The sequence below is a fragment of the Apodemus sylvaticus genome, chromosome 23, assembly GCF_947179515.1.
Source record: "Apodemus sylvaticus chromosome 23, mApoSyl1.1, whole genome shotgun sequence".
Classification (NCBI taxonomy): domain Eukaryota; kingdom Metazoa; phylum Chordata; class Mammalia; order Rodentia; family Muridae; genus Apodemus; species Apodemus sylvaticus.
In genome coordinates, this window is record NC_067494.1 from 5,402,307 (window position 1) to 5,426,332 (window position 24,026).

At 36.9% G+C, this 24,026-nt stretch overlaps 1 protein-coding gene across 2 annotated transcripts in view; it reads right to left on the bottom strand.

Moving 5' to 3' along the window:
- Window positions 1-24,026, bottom strand: part of Themis (thymocyte selection associated) — a 223,532-nt gene that overhangs the window by 130,366 nt on the left and 69,140 nt on the right. For both annotated transcript variants that reach the window (XM_052169729.1, XM_052169730.1), the window contains exon 3: window positions 4,627-5,085. In XM_052169729.1, coding sequence (XP_052025689.1) covers window positions 4,627-5,085 — 459 coding nt within the window. The remainder of the gene's footprint in view (window positions 1-4,626; window positions 5,086-24,026) is intronic.

Genomic DNA, 24,026 nt, shown 5'->3' on the forward strand with positions numbered 1-24,026 from the left:
GTAAATAAGGATACACGGCAAATAGTTAGCAGCAACTTAAGGAGACCACTTAAATAAAATGATAGATCAAAACATGAAGCAAAACAAAACAGGAAACCAAATGAGGGATATAAATGCATTAAAACTACAGAAAAACATAGAAAATTTTCTGGGTTAAAATACTGCATCATTAAAGCTAAATTGAGATGAGTAACATTTAAAACTATGTATGATATAATTTTTAGAAGGAAAAAAATATGAGCCCTGAAAATTAAAATTCATCATGACTGTGGGAAGAAACTTCCCATGAAGGGAAACTAAGTCAAGGAGGCAAAAAGGAAAAGTCTTAGTTAGGGCTTGAGGTTTTGATATGCAGTTGAAAGTTAAAGACAGGCAGACCACAAAGTATTACTGAGAAGACATTAGCAGAAAAAGTCTTTTCAGAAAAGAAACACCTAAGTTGCCAGATGCAAAATTATCATCACTATGAAAGTTCAGACCTGCCACAAACACAACCAAGAACATAGAATGCCATAGTCACTCAAAGGCAACCACCAAAGAGAAGCAGAGATGTTAAGACATCACATTGTCCACCTAGAATTTCATAATGGTTAAACTTTTCATTTTGTGTGTGGGTGTAGGGGATAAAGAGTTTTCAAACTTGTAGATTCTTGCCTAACAAAGTACAAGGAGGATGAGTCTTGTCAGAACTAGAGTAAAATAAAGAAAGAAGAGATTACTTATTGATTATGAAAATAGCTACTTCACACAAAAGCAAGACAGAAGAAGGCACCACCAGGGTGTGTTCTAATGGATGCCTGTATGTAATAGGTTTATATAGCAACAGATTAAAGTTGGACTATGAGGATGGGAACTCCAGAAGGAATAGCCTCGGGGAGGGGGGATTATACCACAGAGAGATCAGCTGATAGCTTCACTATGAGAAATTACATGGCTGGGTTGTTTTCTTTTCCTCCTTTGTTTTTCTTTTCTCAAATATAGTGGCAATTGTTACTATCCAAAATGGTTCATGACTTGAAAATCCACTCATGTTCCTATCATTTGGAAGCAGGAAAGCAAATGCCAGAAAGTAGGGGAGAAAATACTAACAAGATTTATCTTAGAGTAGGAGAATGTAGGGGAAATTGGAGAACAGTCAAAGCTATAAGGTTTGCATGTAACCTTGTCATATCTTTCTTGTGTATTATTTAGATCTTTTTGATTTTTATAAAAGTTGGAAATATCTTTTTTTTAATTCAATGACAGAAACAAAGGGAATGCTCCAGGGAAACAGCATGGTCAAGTCCAAGGCATTAGGAAACTACAAATGAAAGTATTTTTCTCCTATTCATTTATTATCTAATAATAATAATCTATAGTGGTTTGAGCTTATGACATGAGTTCATATTTGTATATAAATTCATGAAGACTGGGCCACCAAGCTTTGTGCAGCACTAAGCTTTCCTCCAAAAGACAAAAGGATCTATTTGATGCTGGAATTTTTTAATTAAGAAGGATCTAATTATTAATCCATGCATCAGGACACAAGATTTACAAAATCAATATTCAAGACCTCTATTTTTATAAAGCAAACTTAAAGGATTTGAGTTTTCATTTTTCAATACTAAAACTTCCATGTGCCTCATCACATGAATTTTATATTTTGTAATAAACAAAATCACATTTTGAAACTACTTGTATGAGACCAATAGTTACAGGTTTTAGATAGTTACCACTCCTGAAAATGTGGTAACTCTTTGACCAAGGTCTTAGTGTGCCTGATAGCCAGGAAGATATTACACCTATAAAGGAATTTTGACCAGAAGCTAGGAACATGTGTTTCCCTTTAACATGGTGGTTCTCAACCTTCCTAATATTGTGACCCACTCCACATGTTGTGGTGACCTCAAACTATAAAATTATTTTCATTACTACTTTAAAAATGGAATTTTGCTACTGTTATGACTTGTAATATAAACATTTGTATTTTCTGATGGTTTTAGGTGACCCCTGTAAAAGGGTTGTTTGACACCCAAAGGGGTCATGACTCACAGGCAAAGGGCTATAATTTATTTCTACTGATTTTCCTCTTTCTGGGATACAAATTGTCACATTAATAACATATTAAAAAATCAGCCACAAGAGTAAAATGTTCATATTCCCTTTTCATTACTTGTAATGTTTTTCTTTTCAGGAAATCAATATTTCATGGCTATTTAGATAACTTTCCATCTTCCACTAAGGTTACTATAAAATATTCTCTTTCCCAGATCAGTTCTTTTTTTCCTGTCACTTTGAGGGATCAGGAAAGCACTCAGGCCTACGAGGTTTAGACTCTACCTGATACCCAGGCACAGTAAAAGCAACTGTGCAATGTCTCTTAAATTCAAGGAGCATCTAACTTCAATCTAAAAGTAATAATAATACAGAAGACCACAACAGAGTTAAAGCATCATTTCCTTCTCATACTTAGAGGAAAACATCTGCAACCCAAAAGTTTTAAAAATATGTCACATATGATGGGTTCCCCTGCTTTGTTCTCATGAATCAGTCTGTAACAGGCAAGCTCATATCAGACCAATACAGATAAGAAGTAATATTTAAAATTTCCTACAGAAAAATTACCCAGAATAATGAACATGAACATTTCATTTTAATACATAGTAGAAACTATGCTTAAACGTTTTATGAAGGATGTTTAACCAGGTTGTTTCTTGGTTAAATGGCAGAAAACTCTATTTAAATCTACCTGAACAATTCTAATAAACCTCGTTCTTCTGCTGTTTATAGTTAATGAATGCATATTCATCCAACCAGTAGATAAAAATCAAAGGCTGAGAATAAGGTTGACCAGTTGACCAAGTTGGCTTCCAATAGACTTCTAGATCTTGCTGATGGTACATCTTGCACATACTAAGTACATCGGTTATTTTCTGTTTTTCCCATTGCTATGTCCATTGAACAGAACTCTAACATCCAGGTGATTTTTCCACTAGAATTGTTATACTCATATGTACTACATCTTCTAGCTCAACACTCTTTTTTGATTAAGACAAATTTCAAGTTTATCTCTTTGGGTAGTCTTTATGACTTTCTGTGAATGGTCACCTTCCTTCCCCAACAAACACATACATGCCCTTTGTACTTTCATATTTATCTCTGTCTGCTCTTTTTATAGAGATGTAATGAATCTCCACTCACTTGCTTACTCACTTTGCCACAAGTGGCCTTTGAAGTCAGTCTTTAATTTTGTCTAATTTTGCATGGTTTGACTACATCTAATTAATTCATCTATCAACACTTGATTCCTAATCCAAATTCATTAAAAGTTCTAATGTCACTCTCCATATGTTTAGGCTCTGGGTTTGTTCTCATGCGTAAGCACATGACAGGTAGACGATGATTATTTTAGAAAAATCAGATGATTTGAAAATAATAAAACACTGTCTATTATTCAGTAGAACAGTAAGAAAAACTCAATCATCCATTTCATCCATTTCAGTTGCCTGCTTTGAGGCAGCTAACTGAACATTACTGTAAGTTCTAAAATTTGCTGCAGCATCAATATTTTATAAAATCAAACCATGCAAACTCTATACCTCTAGCTCAAAATGAACTGATCAAATTTTAATTAAACTTTTTAGTATTATAGAATTCAACACAAAATTCTAAAACCTACTAAAAGAACTACATGCTTTCTTTTTATAAGTATGTAAGGGCAATGAAGGCAAAGAAAAATCAATTTTGAGATATTTAAGAAGGTAGCTTTTGACAATGTATTTTGGCTGTGCTTGATGACCATACGCTATTTAATATTGTCTTAATTTACTTACAAAACAACTCCAAAAAGGCAAACATATCCATAGCTTTCACTTAGGAAGTTACTGAACCTTGTTCCTCACGCGTATTAAGCAACTTAATTATATTCTCTGCTCCTTTTTATTTTTTGTTTTGAGTCTTGTTAAGTTGACCATACTGGCCTTGAACTGTCTGTGTCACCTGGGCAGGCCTGAACTTGCCATCCTCCTGCCTCAACCTCCAGAAAAGCTGGGGTTATTGGGCATGCTATCATGCTTGGCTGGAACCAGGTTCAGAATTCTTTACTGTTTTCTCATTAATATTCCCTAAATTTGAAATATTTGGAATAATAATGGTCTCTGTAGATATTTCAAAATATAAGAAAATAACAATGAAGATTGCATTTTGATGTGAAAATTGCTTTAACATAACATCTTTGTTAAGTCAGGAAATCTATGTTAAAAGAAATTGTGACCAGTCATAAGTGGGTAATAGTTGGAAACAAAAGTTGTCATGAGGTAAGAATAAGGAAATCTGTAAAGAAAACTGCTTTCTGATTCTTATTTTAAAAATTAACTCTTAATAACCAATAATAAAAACAAGTACTTTAGTCTACCTGCATCTAATAGTTTAGCAACTTAGGCTTAGATAGAGCATTAAACAGTTTATAATAGATCTGCATACTCACTTCGTAATTTTCTCTTTAAGGCAGTGCTGTCTGTGATTAGATGAATAGACGGAGAATCTAGGTCTAAGAGACCTAATAAATGATAGGGACAGAGTTCTATTCTTCAGCCCAAATCTCACAATGCATATTCACACAGGATACCATCTTTGATGGATACTTACATTTCAGCACACCTTGGATTTCATAAACAGGCTTGAGAATCAATGTACCATAAAAATCTTCTGGGAATGGATTGGTTGAGTCCCACTTATGTGAGAAATCTGTAAGTTTTACTGTCCGTGTTCTGTTCTTGGGAATCTTCCATTCAACAATTTCTTTTAGGGTATAGATATGTTCATCCTCACACTCATAAAATTCTCCTTCTTGTGACAATGGCAACGTAAAAGAGTGGCTCTGATGATTCCTTATCACACCACAATTCACCAGCGTTTCTCCATTAACCTCTTCAACTGAGTTGAACCGGATTGGCTCACCCTGCTTAATAGTGAGATTCTCTAGTTTTATATCCTTCAGGTGATAAAAGCAAGGATGACCTAGTCTACTGGGTCCAATATTAATGGTTCTTGTGATTTCTTCCATTGACAGGTATGGAGTTTTATCAGCCATGACCTTAAAGAGACCTAAGAACAGAATTATGTGCATTATTACAATGAAAGTTCACATAAAAAAATCAAAATGATAAATCCATATCATAAGCATAGTATAACTTTTAAATATTAAGCTCTTATTGTATGCACATGTGTGTAGACATGAGTATGCAGACATGAGTGTGCATGTACATGTGTGTGGAGGCCAGAGGTCTATCTCTGTATCATCTTTAGTAACCTTGCCCTTTGTAATAATGTCTCTTTTTGTCCTAGAGCTCACTATTTGGATGAGACTGTCTCTCCAGTGAGTACCAAGGATTTCCCTATCTCCACTTCCCAGGACCTGGCATTAAAGGCTCAAACCATCATGTCCAACTGTCTTACCTAGATTCTTGGAGCAGAACTTAGGGCCTCATGGTTGCTATGTAACCATTTTACTGACTGCACCTAAGATGCTTATTTGAATATTAAACTCTTCTAGGAAGAATGTCAGAATATACTTGTAAATTATTAAATCATGTGAACAGGAACAGAAATGGAAACAAGAGGAAGCTTCTTGAAAAACTAAACATCCTGTCCTTAGAAATAGGAAATCTGATGACAATGTGTGCTGTCCTGACTATCAATGTGATTTTTGAGAAAGAAATTCATACTTTCAACATTTTTCTAATTTTTAAAAAGAGAAGACTTGATTAATTTTTCCGTGAATATATTCTCCTGGAGACACACTGAATTAAAGAATGGAATACATTTCCCAGAAGTAAATGGATTTGGTCAGATTTTGATTGAAAAGCTGTACAGCTGCAACTAGAGGATGGATGGATGAAATGTAGTCTAACCATATGCTTTAAAATATATTCATGCTGTGGATACTTTACCATAATGAACAACAATTGCATTGTTCTAATTAATGTCAGAGTTCTTAGCTACACTTGAAGCCCTGAGAATCTTAAAAAAAGGGATTTGACATGTACAATTTCCCATTTTTCTTTTCTTATAGAATCCTTGGAGGAAAATATACATTAATAAATCATGACATAATATATCCTAGTATATCAGTGCTCCTCACAAAGCTTTATGGAACTTAGATTATTGATTGGACTGATTTTTGTGCAGATATAAGCATATGAGGTGTGTGTGTGTGTGTGTGTGTGTGTGTGTGTGTGTATCTATATTATATAGATAATCAGTGTTATTCAGATTGTGTTATCTTTTATGTGGTTTGATAATTACTGTTTAATTCTTTTGAGAAATTTTCTTTAAGTCTAAGTCTATCTTTGATCAAACAAAGTAAAAAGTAATTCACATCATATTTGGGTAGAAATTTTTGAAAGTGTGTTAGTGCCTTGCATGTAGTAAGCCTTTACCACTGAACTAAACACCTAATCCTCTGTACTTAATACACTGAACTGTGTTAATCTACCACTTGGTGTACATGAAGACTACAAGGAAAATTAGCATTTTATTTGAATTTGTTCTGTTGTCATTTTATTTTGTTTTGTTTTAGGGACTCATGTCAAGCAAAATCCAATACATTGTATTCTTGAATTTAATAAACTATTAGAATCTGTGTGTGAGCATGTATGTATGTACTCACATGTATTTAATCTCATCTTTGAGTATAGTAATAGTTTAGTGATCTCATCTTTTAGTTTAAGCATTACTACTAAGATTCTATAATCATTATCAATAAATAGAAAGTTTCCATAGTTTTGTGGCACACGTTTTTTAATAACTAGCCTAAAGTTTATAAGAATAGTCTTATTTCTGTTTTATCAATCAGATAACATGAGACACTGAAGAATTATTTAGAGTCATTGTTCTTGAAGAGTAGAGTTTGCCTATGGCAACCGCAGACTAAATGTATTAAGAATTGGAAACAATCTGACCCTCTTGGACCACTCTTATTTCAGATAAATCACAGTCTTTACACCTCCTCTTTGGGCGTCCTATTGTAAGACTAAGCTGTATCTATGAAATTATGTGTTTTCTCTTAGAACATGACATAGCACACAGGTTAACATACACTTAGGACACCTAAAGAGATGGTGTGAGGACTGCGATTTATCTGAAATAGGAGTAGTCCAAGGGGGCCAGGTTGTTTCTAATTATTAATACGTCCAAATTAGAGGCCTTTTATGGACATGCTTTTCCTAATAATGTATGTGATTTATTCTTCATATATATTTACTTATTGTATGTTCATGTGTGTGTGACACACGTGCCATGGAAAACACGTGGAAGTTAGCAGATAACCCACAGCAGATAGACTTTTAACTTTTACCATGTGGACCCCAGAAACTCAGGTTATCATGTTTGATGACAAATGTACTTCCTGCTGAACCATCTTCTTGGCTATTACTGTTATTCATAAATTAAGAGTTTTTTTTTAAGAAACAAACATACAACTTGAGAAAAATAATAAAAGAAAATGAAATAAAATGTTGAAGCTAGTTAATAGGTGAATTTATTCTTTCAAATATTTTATTGTATACTTGATAGTTATAATTTATAATTTTTATTATATTTATGTGTACCTATATGTATGAAAGAGCCAAGCCATGACATATGTGGCTGAGGGCACTTAATCGAGTCCATTGTTTTCTTCTATGATGTGTGGGCTGTGGATCAAAGCCAGGTGACAACTTAGCAACAATTGTCCTGTACACACTGAGCTACCTTGTCAGCCCTTAACCAGCAATTAATAATTTTCAAAACACTAACAAGTGAAACATTTTAAGAAGAGGTCTACAAATCTGAGCAGTTTTTAATATTTGTATCATTTATCTTCACAATTATCTTGTGTTAGCAATAAAGCAAACATCATTACTGGGAAACATGGAAAAGATCACAATTCTCACAGTCTAATCATGGCCCCCAAATCGCTAATCAGAGCTGTGACATCACACTCTACATCTAGCCACCAAGCCAATCTTCCTTCCTGTTACACATGTGACTTACGAAGATATTGTTCTCAAGAACAGTGTGCTTATTCTGAGTGACAGGCATGTGTGCAGCTCTCCCAGGTGGCAGTCCCTCTGCACAGACCAGCCTTACCCAAACCCAGGGAGAGAAGAACACTCAGTTAGTTCTCTGTCCAGAATTCATCATATAGTGTTCTACCATTTTCTCTTCTCTGTAATCAATTTTCAACAAATGTAAAATAAAATTTACAAGTTGTATTTCCTCAAAATAGATCAGAGCATGACAGTGAATATAGCACAGACAAACATTCATATTATTGATTCTTTTTACTTTAGTCTAACCATCAAGCTTCTTTCCTAACTCCAACTGAAGTTATCTCTTCCATCTCTAAAATAAATAAATTTGAAATAAAATGTTGCTACTTTTCTTCATAATCTTATCATATCTGCAATATTAGAGTTTTTAACTTATTAGCAGCTCATCATGGTCAGCAATTCGCATGCATGATACAATTTCATTTTCAAAATAGCAACATAAAATTGTTCACATTAATAAAACATGAATTTTCATAATAAAGGTGTGAACTTTTGAATATTTTTTATCAGAAACTCATAGAAACAATTAATGTTTTTGGCTTCCAAAAGTACAATGGCTTAATCACAGATATGCATTTCAACTTTTCATCATAATTATGAACCATAAGCTGCCTAGCCTTTTCTAAGTTAACAAGAGTTGTTTCCATGTTGGTATCTAACTTCCCTTTTGGATGTAGAAAGACATAGAACTGTCAAAGATAATTTTCAAATCAGGAGAAGAAAATTATTTTTAAAGGATTGTCTGGCTTCTCTGGTACCAGATGGTATTTGGCCTTGACTGTAGTGATGTGCAAAGCAAGGTGACCAGTACTGACCAATAAAGTTCATGTACTTTCCCTATGCTATAGGTCACCAGCCATATTTAAGAAGATTTTTTTAAAATATATGGTTATAGGTTCCAAATACAGCAATCCTCATTAATTAGATGATTACCTTTACATATGCACTATAAGAACCATGTACTGAAAATAATACCATCACAAACCTATGGGAACAAAGCCAAACAGGGAGGCAGAGTTGACATTTCTACTCACAGCTAAGTTTTCCTTCAGCTACATGATAAGGTATAATAATGAAACAAATGGCTGAAATTTCCTTAATACTCCAAAATACAAACATGAATTTTATATACTATAACTATGAAGAAACATTTACCTCTCAAATAAAAGTAAATCTAATATATACAAACAGAAGCAGATAAAATTTTTCTAAAAGAATTCTTTTATGTCTTCATATATATATATATATATATATATATATGCACATATACACATACATGCACACACATACATATATATACATGAATGAAAATTATGTCATCTGAGTTGATATTATGAGTTAAAATGTTGGCTAAGTGTCTCAAGTCTGTTCTAGAATGTCCTTCCAAAGAGTTTAAATGCTTCTGAGAGATGCCAGTGGTGGTGGTCTTTTACCACCAATGTTTGTGTGTGTGTGTGTGTGTGTGTGTGTTAGAAGTGTATGTTAAAATTTTTTAAAGGAATGATACATGTGAAAGAGCTGGCTTGAAGATGAAGTGTCCAGTTTTAGATTTCTGTGAATCTTGTCTTACCATAAGTAGAGGCTCCCTTGCATAATCTGCAAAGATGGTTTGATTTGCAATCCAATTCCTAAGCATCCATATCATTCAGTATTGGTCTCTAAGGTCTCTCACTTCACACATATCTTATTGCTTTTCTATCAATTTGTTTCATCCCCAAGACATTTTTGTAGTAGATCTGTATATCCCTATGAAAACTTTTACAAAGACTCCCCAAACATGGTGTTTTCGTAGAACTTCTAGCATATGGATCTATGGTCAAGCTCAGGTTATAACTGTGTACATGAACTGTCCCATAAAACAAAAAGCTTAAAGCCCTTAAGTAACTGCAGAAGCACCCAGTGCTAGTCACAGGTGAATCTTCTCCAGATTTCCTAGTCAAAGGCAGGACAAAAGTAGAACCCCAGGAGCCTATGATAGAGTCTTACAATTTTCATAGAAAAGTCTTCATGATTGCTTCCCATTCTCTTGACTAAGACCAGTTGCATAAAGTCTCAAAAAGAACCCAATGAGGAGGGCGAGCAAGTGCAAGCGTGAGACCTGGAAAGGCTCCATGGAAGTTCAGTTGACCGGGTCAGTAAGAGTAAGCCGGCCTGCAGAAATCCTGTGTCCAGGCATCATTACATTCCATGAGATGGTCTTCAATGGCTATATAAAGTTTTTAATAGTTCTTTTGCCCAGAAGTAGAGAATAGATAAGAAAACCTCCCAATTCCTTTTCATTTTTTTTGTTCAACTGTTGCATGAGGTAAATGGACACCACCAATAATACCTTTCTCAGAAGCATTTAAACTCTTCAGAAGGACACTATACAATACGTGTGAGGTGTTTAGCCACCAATACAATTCATAATATCAGTGCAGATAATATAAGCTGACGTGTATAACTAAGGATCTGTTGTAATAAGTGTGGCACAAGACTTGTCTATGCTAACATTCTCTTCCCTAGTGGTAAGATAAAAGCGAGTAACAGACTTGGATTCAGAAACTCTTAGTGAGAACATAACTCCTGATGTCTTTTCACATGGGTCTGTCCTTTATGTCATGGAAAGATACCTGGAGACTTCAGGGCTGGACACAATTTCCACAGAACATCCATGCCTCAGAAAACTCACACCAAGTTTTTTTGGATGGTGTTCAAAGTGCCATAGATTGATGGACTTTAGGCACTAGAGTCCAAGTGTATGGACTATCCTAACTAGGTGGTTTCAAGTAGGGATTGATAGTTCTGAAAACTAGGGTTCAGGTCTAGCCCAGCCCTTTCTTTACTATGTGTGAGAACATAAACCCTTGGGGATTCATTGTCCTCTTCTAAAGCGTAAGGGAGATGATATCAGCTACTTCATAAGGTGATAATGATATTTAAACTACAACAGGTAGCATGTTTAGACAATACATAAAGAAACAGTGGTTACTATTTCTGTTGTATTATTTTCACTCTGGAGTTCAAAGCCATTGAAGGCTGATTGCAAGGACAGAACTTGTAATATCGCTACAAGTTTCAGTGTCAATTGAAGAACATTAAATATTCCAGGCTGGGTCCAATACACAGATGCTGCCTCTCAGCCCCTAGCATAGACAGAGCAAATTTTCCCAGTAATAATAATTTCCACAGATTTTACCACAGTGTTTGAAAATGGAAGTAAGCCTCAGGTGACATGTTTAGATGGCCAACCTTTGCAGAAGTATTTCTAAGTTAATTTCAGGAATCTGAACCTATGCTTTGATAAAGGGCTTAAAATTTACTTGCCATAATTTTCTGTTCATAAATAGGAGTGGTAGAGAGCATAAAGATGTACGCACATTTAAATGCACATGTGCAGCTATTCACAAGGTATACATTATACACAGTCACCCAAGTTTCCCTGAACAAAAGATGCCACAAAATGCCATGGTAGTTTTGAAAACACATTTTATTCAGGACTCTGAAAGGTGGCTGAAGCCCTTGGGGGAGTGGGGGTGGGAGCTCTCCTCCCTCTGTTTTAATGATCTTAATTTGCTAATGGAATGTTCGTGGCAAGATTTTTGGGAGCCATGTGGGGCTGGTAGTGTTATTCAGTATTGATGTTGCCTGCAAATTAAATGTACCTAAGTAGCCACCTGTTTGTGCTTATGATTAGGTAAAGCCCCATATGTTTCCATCTCTACCCATGGGAGGTAAGTACTGAAAAAATTATTCTGGTGTGAAGGGTGAAAACAGCAGCTATTCTTTTGTAACTGTCGGCATATGGCGTGGTGTTTCTAGGGAGAGTGCTGCTTTGTTTGATGTATTTGTTGATTCTTTCCATGTAGTCAGTGGCTTTTCCTTTTTATTTTAAAATCTGTTACCCACAGTTATACAAAAACAATTGAAATCAGTTTACATTCAATTCAAATGTAGAGAGATATAATTTTCTGAGGTAAGCATAAGTTTGAAATAGACTTTGCAGATTATGATTTAAATCATCTGATTTGCAACATAAAACCAGATGTCATTACCTGACCCAAATCCACCCCCCACCCCAGAAAAGGAACCTACTGCTCCCAGCAGAGCCCTTTGGATCTATATAACATGGATTCGAAATTCCCACCAATACATGATACTTTCAAGCTTCTGCAACCCATGGTGCCCCATGAGAATTATATGGAAACCCATTCGCCGTCTTCTGAATATTCTCTTCGAGCCACTTAAGCAACAGTTTAGCCCAGGTCATAGCCAATATTCCACTGGACACACGGCCTCCCAATCTACTAACTCATCATCACCTTGCCTCCAGCTAAACCTTCAACCTATCCCTGTTTTCCACTCCTCCCCCTGGGAGTGTTGATTGCTGACGGCCTTCAGAGCCTGTGAGCACTGCTCACGGGAAGATGCTTGTCCTGTTTTCTTGCCTCCTATCCTTCATCCTGTGTAGTGAGTTTTGGTCCCTTTGGAGGAAGTGAGCTTACTGTATACAAATGACCAGTGCAGGATATGTATTTTAAATACTGATATCAGATGGATGCAAGTTTCTATTTGTATTGCAACTATTTCTACATTGGATCATAATTGAGGAAAAGTGACACTCTATAGTCAACCATCAGGGTCTTATACTAAACATTTATGTTTATGGACAATTTTTATGGTGCTGTGGCAGCTAGCTTCATACATTACAAGTATATGTGTGTGTGTGTTCTTTATTAATGTATAGTCAGTTTATATTGTTTTATACATTTTTAGTGTTTGAAGGAGCATTTTTTTAGTGTTTCCTGGAAGCAAATTTCAACTTTAGAAATAATAAAGAAAAATACAAATAAAAATCAAAAGGAGAGGAATTTACACAAGGAAGGTAGACAACCTGGGCTTTTTCTATGCTTTCTGCCTATGAGTCATAACAAATAAGGTTTTCTGACAGTTTATCAGTCCTCTTTGAATTCCAAGTAAAATTTTCACTTACAGCCTGGCAGTGGTGGTGTATATACACCACCTCAGCAATACAGAGGCAAAGGCATGTGGATCTCTGGTCTCAAAGTGTGTTCCCTTCCAGGACAGCCAGGGCTCCTTGGAGAAATTTTATCTTGGAAAAAAAATCACTTACAAATATGATAGAAAACATCAAAATTACATTATCAAACTAAGAATAAAGGACCAATTATTTTTTTAAAAAAAGCCAAAAATAAGGATGGCCGTTGAAACTAAGTATTATAAAGGTCTTTGGGGCTGAGCTGAATTTAATGAAAGGTGCGTATGTATTTTTAACAGGTGATCATGGTAGGAGCAGGCAAATGTTGCATCCCTGCTGTGGCGTGTCAAGATGGACAGTTAGTTCTTATGAAATATTTCTCAACCCAGGGGATGGTAAAACTGATGAGTTCAAGAACTTACCCACAGTTCACTCAGATCTACTTTTTTTAACTTGTAGAGGGGCAGCAAATATCTTTAGTATTCACTATGCAGATATTAGCTATAAAACTTTAAGGGGAAATCATTTGAAATGTAATTAAAAATATATCGAATAAAAAAAAGAAAAAAACTTTAGTTCATTCAAAACAAAATCACTCATGTCTTCACTAGCAATGAAGATCTAAGCCTCCTCAATTTTTGACATACACTTTGAATCTTTCTATATAGACAGATTTTTCAAAACACTGAAGTACAACTACGTAATTTATTTGTATAGGTTGCCTCTCAAACCATGATTAAACCTAATGCTTTAAGAAGTTTTCACACATAAAACTTTTAATGGCTGAATAACATAGTGTAACATTTGTCATTACTTGTTATATGCATCTGGACTTTTAAGTTGATTGCATTATCTGGTTCTAATAAAAATTCTGAAGCGAGTATTGCTTTAGAATTTACTCTAATATGTACAGAAGACCCTTTCTTCTGTCGACTATCACTCTAGAAAGGCAGGAGCAAGGCATAGACAAGTACAACCCAGTCCTAAGTCACAAGCTCTGCACATACGCAAAGTGAATATTTGGTAGTTGATTGACAAGTACAACTTGAAATTTATCAAAGATTCTCAGAAGGGCTTAGGCAATCTATTGTTGAATTTAATCTCAGAGTGTTAACTTACACCAGTGAATACAAAGTAGATTCCAAATAAGTAAAGACCATGTGAATGATTTCTGTCCATCATTCATTCCTCAGTTAATTTCATTGTTGATGGTGTGTTTGTGTGTCTGTAGAACTTGAACCTAGAGCTACAAAGACACAAACCAACTGCTTTACCACTAGTTTAATTTACACCTTCAGCCCCACTTTCCCATTTTCTCTTTTGTGAAGTCGTCTAACTAAGATGTCAGGCAAGACTTTGAGCTTTCTCTGAAACCCAGGAAGACCTTGACTTGAATGATCTCCACCTTAGACACTAGTATAGGCGAGACTACAGATCTGCCCCATTAAGGTGAGCTTTATTGGTTTCATTCTGGTTTTTGTTTGTTTGTTTGTTTGTTTGTTTTTTGCTATGTATTGGAGAGTTGATGATTCAACTCCATATACTTTTCCTGAATTGTTTGTAATTATTAATGGACATTCTGTTTGCAAATAAAAAGATTCAACATAATAAAAATTTAATTCTCCACCACCAAAGCAATGTTCTGTTTCCATTATATATAATACAGCTTATAACTGCATTTGGTGTATTGTGTAATATAGGTAGAAAAGTATTCCTCAGCATTACATTTTGAAAAATATTTAAATATATTTGATCTTCTCTTTTTCTTTTTTAAGTTTTATTGATTTTTTTTATTTTACACTCCAGATTTTATTTCCCTCCTGGTCTACCTTCTGACTGACCCCATTCCATACCTCCTTCCCACCCTGCTGTCTCCATGATGTTCCCATACCCCAGTCCCCACCCCACCAGACCTCTAAACTCTCTGGGCCCTCCAATTTCTTGAGAGTTAGGTGTATCTTCTCTGACTGAGCCTAGACCCAGAAGTCCTCTGATGTATATGTGTTGGTGGCCTCATATCAGTTGGCATGTGCTGCATGGTTGGTGGTCCAGTGTCTGAGAGATTTCAGAGGTCCCTGTTAATTGAGACTGCAGGTCCTCCTACAGGGTTTCCCTCCTCCTCAGCTTCTTCTAGCAATTCCCTAATTCAACCACTGGGGTCATCAGATTCTATCCACTGGTTGGGTGCAAATATCTACAACTGACTCTTTCAGCTGCTTGTTGGGTCTTTCAGAGGACAGTCATGATAGGTTCCTTTTGTGAGCACTCCATAGCCTCAGTAATAGTGTCAGACCTTCCCGTCAGCTGGATCCCACCTTGGGCCTGTTACTAGAACTCCTTTTCCCTGGATCCTTCCCATTTCCATCCCTGCAGTTCTTTCAGACAGGAACAATTGTGGGTCAGAGTTTTGACTGGGATGGCAACCCCATCCCTCACTTGATGCCTTGTCTTTCTGCTGGAAGTGGGTCCTACAAGTTCCCTCTCCCCACCATAGGGTATGTCATCTAAGGTCTGTCCCTTTGAGACCTTAGAGTCTCTCACCACCCAGGTATCTGGTACATTCTAGAGGGTCCCCCCACCTCTTACCTCTTGAGGTTGCCTGTTTCCATTCTTTCTTCTGGCCCTCAGGCCTTCAGTCATTTTGTTCCACATAATACTAGAACATATTCCCCTCTCCTGCCCCTCACCCGTCCCACACAGGCCCCTCTGTCCCACCCACAGTGTGATTGCTTTCTTTAACCTCCAAAGTGGGATTGAGGCATCCTTACTTGGGCCATTGAGCTTGTTGGACTTTTTCAGTTCTATGGACTGTATCTTGGGTATTCTGTAATTTTTTAGCTAATGTCCACTTATTAGTGAGTACATATCCTACATGTCCTTTTAGGTCTGAGTTATCTCACTCAGGATGATATTTTCTAGTTCCATCCACCTGCCTGCAAAACTCTTGTTCTTAATAGCGGAGTAGTATTCCATTGTGTAAATGAACAACATTTTCTGCATCCATTCTTCTGTTGTGGGACATCTGGGTTGTTTCTACCTTCTGCCTATCACTAACAAAGCCACTCTGAACACATGCCCCTGTGGGGCATCTTTGGGGTATATTGCAAGAGTGGTATAGCTGGGTCTTCATGTAGATCTATTTGCAATTTTATGAGGAAACTCCAGATTGATTTTGAGAGTGGTTATACCAGTTTGCAATCCCAGCAGCAATGGAGGAGTGTTCATCTTTCTTGATATCCTTGCCAACATATGATGTCACCTGGGGTTTTGATCTTAGCCATTATGATTGCTGTATTGTATTGGAAACTAAGGGACATTTCAATTTCCATTTCCCTGATCACTAAGGACTTTGAACATTTCTTTAAGTGCTTCTCAGGCATTTGAGATTCCTTTGTTGTGAATTTTCTGTTTAGTTCTATACCCCATTTTTTGATTAGGCTATTTGTTTTTTGTTTTTTTTTTTTTTTTTTTTTTTTTTTTTTTTGGTGGCTAGCTTTTTGAGTTCTTTATACATTTTGGAAATTAGCCCTCTATTGGATGTTCAGGTAGTGAAGATTTTTCCCAATCTGTAGGTTGCAAATTTGTCCTATTGACTATGTCCTTGGCCTTACAGAAGCTTTCCACTTCATGAGGTACCATTTACCAATTCTTGATCTTAGAGCATGAACCATTAGAGTTCTGTTTAGGAAATTTCCCCTGTGCCAATGAGTTCAAGGCTCTTTCCCACTTGCTCTTCCATTAGATTCAGTTTATCTGGTCTTATGTTGAGGTCTTTGATCCACTTGGACTTGAGCTTTGTGCAAGATGACAAATATGGCTCTATTTTCATTTTTCAAAATACAGACAGCCAGTTAGATCAGGCATATTTGCTTACCACCATTTCTAAACCAATACTAAATAAGATTCAAGACTGATGCCCTGATGGTACATCTGATGAGTCATTCATCTGGTGGTCTACACCTGCTACAGTGCTGCACACCTGGTGGTCCACACCTGCTGCAGTGCTGCAGACCTGGTGGTCCACACTTGCTGCAGTGCTGCACTCCTGGTAGTCCTCACCTGCCACAGTGCTGTACACCTCTAGGTCCACACCTGCTGCAGTGCTCTGATAGCAGTTAGCCTCTGCTCTCTGTCTCAGACATCACTACTCTCTGGGATTCTGGCTAAATTGTAAGTGGGGGTGGGGGTGGGGGGAGGGGTGGGGGTGGGGGGTGGGGGGGTTGCGGACCCAGCTCTTCCACAGCAGTCTCCAGAGGAGTTTTGGGATGCCTGAGAGCTAGAGCCTCTAGTCCCTGACCTCCATGAGCCTTAGGGTCCCCAGACTGCTCCCTCCCACCCCTGTGGATTGGGGTCTGGCTTCTCATAGCCAGACACCCACCGGGCAGTGTGGGGGCATGCAAAAGTCTCCCACGTCTGCCCTGTTAGAGACAGAGACACAATTTTCCCCCACTCCCCTTTCCCCACACCACATGCCCTATAAGCTGAGACAGCACCCTACAAATACCAACAATCATTGAATTGCATTCAATTTGTTATATTACAGGTAAAGTTTGTTATATTAAGTCATGTTCTGAAAGTACAAGGAAAAGACGAACAGTTTCCCCTTCAAAACAAATTTCCAGCCTTCAAAAAAGGCAGCTGGGTTGGTCCCTCACATGTCCCTAATAATGCAAATTGTCAGAGACTACAAAATAGGTGATTTAAAAATATATAGCAAAAAAAAAAAAATGTTTTAAGGTCTGGGGATATGGCTAATGTAGGGTAGGATCCAAGGACTAGGTTTGATCCTCAGCATCACAACACACACACACACACATAAACACACACACAAACACACACATACACACACACACACACACACACACAGAGAGAGAGAGAGAGAGAGAGAGAGAGAGAGAGAGAGAGAGAGAGAGAGAGATTAAGGTTGAGGCCAGAAGACCATAAATTCAAAACTAGACTGAACTACACAGTAAGACCCTACCTTAAAACAAACAAAAATCTTTAAAATCATTTTTATTTTTGATCCAACAATTCCTAGACAATGAAGTTGTTAATAACAGAAGTAAAAATAAAGTATATGTTTAAAAGATTAATTATAATAGAAATTCCATCAATGACCATTGTCAAGATAGATTTAATAAGTATGGTGTATGCATTAAGAAATAAAAATAAAAATGGTGTGTTGAAGAATATTTACTGACACAGACAAGTACACAGAAATGAACTTTGTCAGTTGTGTTAATTCATGTGAATACCTGTGGGTGGATATTCACTGTACCCAAAAAATAATATGAAAAAATATATCACATACAGTTGACATAAAATACCGCTAACACCAAAATTACAGGATCTGTTTATTACTTTTCCTTCATTTTTTCACATTTTCTAATTTTCTATAATACATACATATTGCATGTAAAATTAGGTAAAATTTATATACTTTAAACTTCAGGGCATAAAAACATATTCACCAATGTCTACCGCTATCCTTCCTTGTAATTGCTAAAACTTGGAGAAATAAGGAGGTTTTTTCCACTAGGAAAATGGACAGTTCACATACAGAAAAGGAAATATCAGGTCCTATAACAAACAAATGACTTGTCAATTCATGAAAAACTATGGGAAACCTTATTGAATGAATGACAGAAGAAAGTCTGAAAAGGCTGTATTATCACGTAATTCCAGTCACGTGATGTTTAGAAAAGACAAGGCTACAGAATCAGCAAAGGTATGGGAGCAGAGAGGCTAAAACATCTGGCAGAGGAAGGCAGCAAAACTATTTCAAATGACACCATAATCGTAAATGTGGTCTTTTATATTTATCAAAATCCATAGGATATATGCACCAAGAGTAACTGAGTAGGAGCTATGAATTTTGATGATGAGTGGAGAGTGTAGGTTCTTTGACTGCAACACTTTCAAGTCTCTGGTGGGACTGCTGATCCTGGCCGGCACTGTGCATATTGGTTTGTGGAGTCAAGGAAGATATGAAAACCAGCTTGTGTTCCAATGACTATTAAAAGAAGCAAGATAGAAGGCAGAATTTGTACTAATTTTACTGCTAGATATTATTATGAAGGCTATCATAAACAGCCTCTAAATCCTTGAAATAACATTGAGTATAAATGACATTCTATCTTATTACTCTCTTATGAGTGAAAGACCGGCACACCAGTATTCACAGTCTTCAAGAACAACCTAGATGCTCTCACGATGGCCTTCCCATGACGGTGCTCTAAAGACAATATCATTGGGAGAATGACATGTACAGAAAAAGATGGACATGGAGTAATAAAATAGCCCTTGGAAGGAGGCGTGAAAGACGGAACATCAGCAGCTGTGGAGATGCTCATTTTCAAACATTTGTTTTTGGATCAAAAAAGGCCTACTACTAAAAAAACAAATGAACGCATAGCTGGGAAGTAAAATGCTGTTGTGACCTAGAATTTTAAAATCTACTTGTCTTTCAGGTGATATATGTGATTGCTAGAAACTTAAGAAAAGAATCTATGTTTTAAATGTACAAGACAGTTGGCCCCAAAATTAGAATGGTAAATTATTACCAAAGACTGTCTTTCGTTTGCATGTTAATTTGTATTTTCTCCCATAGTTTGTACATGGATCCCCCTTTTGTGCCAGGAAAAATATTTTGACAATCACAGCTGAGTTTAATTTGCTTATGGGAGCACAGAGGGAATGACATGGCTTATGAGAAACTGACCCAGAAAATGTGGAAACCTAGTTCCTGCTTCTTTGGAAGCATGTTCTGTGAGACAGAGTTCTATACAGAGACTCTCTGAACTTCCTTTCATCCTCACAGCCAGGCAGGAAGAACAAAGCCTTCCATACATCTTGCTTCTTTTAACCAGTTTTCTTCAAAAATAGAAGATCAAGATATGCTTAACAGAAAATTATATTTTAAATATTGTGCATAATGTTTGATCAGAGTTTTACGAACTCGTACTTTAGACAAATGAAGTGGCCATGATTATAAGCTGTAGAAGAGATATGCACTTCAAGGGGAGGAAGAAACATAAGGACTCTCTAGTTATCCTATGCTACTGTGACAAGCACCATGACCAAGGGTAACTTAGGAAGGATTACAATTCTCAGGTCACAGTCCATCAGCCAGGGAAGTCAGCAGGAACTCAATCAAGGCAGGAACCTGGAGGCAGGAGCCTAGAGGCAGGAACCTGGAGGCAGGAACCTGGAGGCAGGAGCTGACGCAGTGGTCCTGGAGAAATGCTGGTTTGCTTTGCATGGCTTCCTAAGCCTGCTTTTTATATTGCAGAGAACCACCTGCCCACAGATGGCACTGCCCTGCCAGTTAGCTGGGCCCTCCCTCATCAACCATTAATCAAGAAAGCACTTTTGCTTACCAGCCTATCCTACAGAGGTATTTTCCTCACCTCCTCTCAGAGGACTTGATTGTGTATCAAACTGACACAACAAAAACAAAAACACCTAGCCAGCACCCTGTTACAGGATCCCAAACCTTAGTAGACCCCCAGACCTTAGCACAACTGACTTTGTGATCGAATTCCCATTCAGTCTATAAAACTCAGTAAGTATGCAGCACCACCTGCCAAAACTAGAATAAAGCCTGCTCCATCAAACTCCTTATAATTCTGGGAATGATTCAGAACACACTAACCTTGCTTTTTGGCTTTTTTAGTTCTGTTCCTGGGCTAACTGTTCTTATTACCTGAAGTATGTCAACCAAGAACATGCTTGTTGTCCTTAAAAGCTCACCTTGAGAAAGGCTCGGGCTACACAGGGATCTCTAGCACACTCTGTAGTTTCCATCTGGCTAATAAAGACTTTCTATTGACTTAAACCCATGTCTGAGCAGTCTTCTCTGGTGAATGCCCCACAACACAGACCCACTGAATGTAAGATTATAGTTATTCCATGAATTAAATATATCAGTCTCCAAATAAAACAATGGGAAATTTCACTTCAACAAATGTTAATGAATTAAGCACTTCAAAATCCAAGCCAAAAATCACATATTTATTTGATAATTTTTATGATTTTTACCAAAACAAATTTTATTTAGAAGCATTTTTATTAGGCTAGTTTTACTCAATAGTTAACTAATGTTTTTTTTAAAACCTTTTCATGTGCTCAAGAAAGCATGTAAGATGATTTTTGTCTGAAGTTGAGGAATTTGGAGGTGATTTTTAAGTACATACTTTAATGTACCTATTAGAAATGATTAAATTATTATATAACTCATTTCTATTGGAAAGAGCTAGTACAGATTTAAATAAAAACCATTTACTAACTACATGACTTTGGGCAGGTTACTCTGTCTCTCACTAACACAAGGGTCACATGTGGATTGATAAAATTTATATATAGACAAATGTATTCAAAATGGTGCCTGATGTACCATTGTATCAGCTTTATGCAATATGATAGGAGAGCTTGGGCTGTGGAGTAACAGGGGATAAAACACCCCTGAGATTTGCGTTTACATTTTCTATAGACTCCCTGTCTCCTGAAATAGAATTCCTGCACAGTAATACAATTCATAGACTAGGATATAAAAATTCAAGGAGAAAAATTTCTTCAATCTAGTCTTGTAATTTTCGCAGCAGTTTTATGGATAGATTCGCAGCCCTCCTTGAGCATATGGTTTAGAGACGCGATGTAAAAGGCAGAAAGATGTATAACATTTCAAGGGAAACCAGAGTGTCGGAGATACAGTGTACAATTGCTGTTTGGGAAAAACATCATTGTTCATCATAAAGATGTAGGGAAACATTTTCTTCCAGGGTATTTCTCATGACTAACCAGGGGATATTCGCTGTTCACTCTTCCTCATACCACAAAGGAGGAATAAATCTTTCAAGAAAGTAATCTAGGAATTTGGATCCTCCCTATAAACCAAATATGATGTGATTTACCAATCTATGCAGATAATGTAATCAGCTACCAGGCATCAGGATATATTTTGTTGTGTGTGGCAGCAACTGCTAAGTTTCCTAACTCAGCCTAGAGAGCTGTCTTCAAAAAGAACAAACTGTTCTTCTTGGGCAGTTGTTTTATTCCCACAGAGAAACAGAATATTCACTTTTTATCTTTTAATGTATTTGAGCATTTGGGAGGTGACAAAATAGAGACATATGGAAGCATTATATTATAGGGTATGAACGGGAGTGTATTGAAAATTCACTCTCCTGGCTACTTTTTAGCAAAGGAGATTTGTACCTGTTCCCGAAAACATCTCTTTCAAATCTGCACAAATCTTTCCTGCCTTGTTGCCTGTTCGAGTCTGAGTTTTGAGAGCCATGCTCTTGCTTCAAAGGTCTGTATCTTTTGTCAGTGGATTTTATTTACTTGCAAATGAGACTTTGTGGGATCATCTCCCCAGTTCTCACCACAAGAAATGAGTATCTGAAATGAGTACTTCAATAGAGAGTGATGGAAATCATCAAAAATGATAAAGTGGGGGTCTCTAGAAGTTACTTCGTACATAAAAACAGCAAACTGCTTCTTAGCAGTTTTGAAGCCAGGCTTAAAATTTAAGCAAGAAGTTGGAGAAATTGAAGAAGAATTCATGAATGTGACTGAACCTCACAAGCAGAGTAATCAAGTCCCCACCTTCCACTGTCTCCATCCAAAGTTCCATGGTAGTTGTGGAAACCAGCAGCCTTAAAAAAAAATCAGTGTGGAAGAAGATGGCTGAAGGCTCTTCAAACAAAATTCCAGAAGACTGCAATTATTCAATATATTTAGTACCTCCCTTGCAAAGCCACACTGGAAAGTCATCTTTATTTTACTTTTTGTCCATTCCATGGCAAAAAAAATTAAAAATAAATAATAAAATAATTTTTAAAAACCCTTTCTCCTGAAAGCATTTGCCAAACACACAGTAGGTCGTCCTTGCCAACTGCAGCTGTCTGCAAGCCTGTGGGTAAGGCATGAGAACTTTAAAATTAGCAGGTCCATGAGATGTCCTGAGGTCACTGGGATGCCTCAACAAAACTGCAGAGGGGTTAGAAGGCCACACACTCCTCATGGACAGTTCCGCCTTGTGTAGGATTCCATGCTAAAGTAACTGACAATCAAGTTCAATGTGGAGGCTTCCTCAGCCACAGTTTCTAATGCATTGACTGGATTTTAAGGGATTCAATGGCATAACCCAAACAGAGATAGAAATTATTCAATGAAAGCTTAAGACTCATAAATTTCAGTTGAATTAAAAAAAAAAAAAAAAGATTAACAGTTGCCTGCAAGACAACTGTTTTTTAACTCAAAAAAAAAAAAAAAAATTAAGTAGCCACGCATGACAAAGAGAGTGAACTTTGGTAAGAAAAAAATGGTGAACAGCTAGCAATAAGAAGTCTCAAGGACAAAACAATGAATTCATGAAAGTTTTAGGCAAATGGTTGGATCTGGAAAATATCATCCTAAGTGAGGTAACCCAATCACAAAAGAATACACATGGAATGCGATCACTGATAAGTGGATATTAATTAGCCGAGAAGCTCTGAATACTCAAGACACAATTAGCATAACAAATAGGGCCCTGGTCCTGGAAAGGCTTGATCCAGCATTGTAGGGGAGTACCAGGACAGAGAAATGGGAGGGGGTTGATTGGGGAATGGATGGAGAGAAGAGGACTTATGGGACATATGGGGAGGGGGGAACTGGAAAAGGGGAAAGCATTTGGAATGTAAACAAAGAATATAGAAAATTTAAAAATATATAAAATAAAGTTTAAACAAGGAAAAAAAAAAGAAGCCTCAAGAGAGAGAGGGCAGGATTTTTTGTGTGGCTACATTCAGTTCTTTGAAACATTTGGATTTCAGGGCCAGGTGAGATTCACAGGGATGAAGGTACCTCTTGCTGATTCTGGTGACTTAAGTTGGATTTCTGGATCCACGCAGTAGAGGGAGAGAACCGGTTCCCAAGAGTTACCCTCTAAACTCTACATGATCACTGTGGCGTGTATGTGAGCCACACAT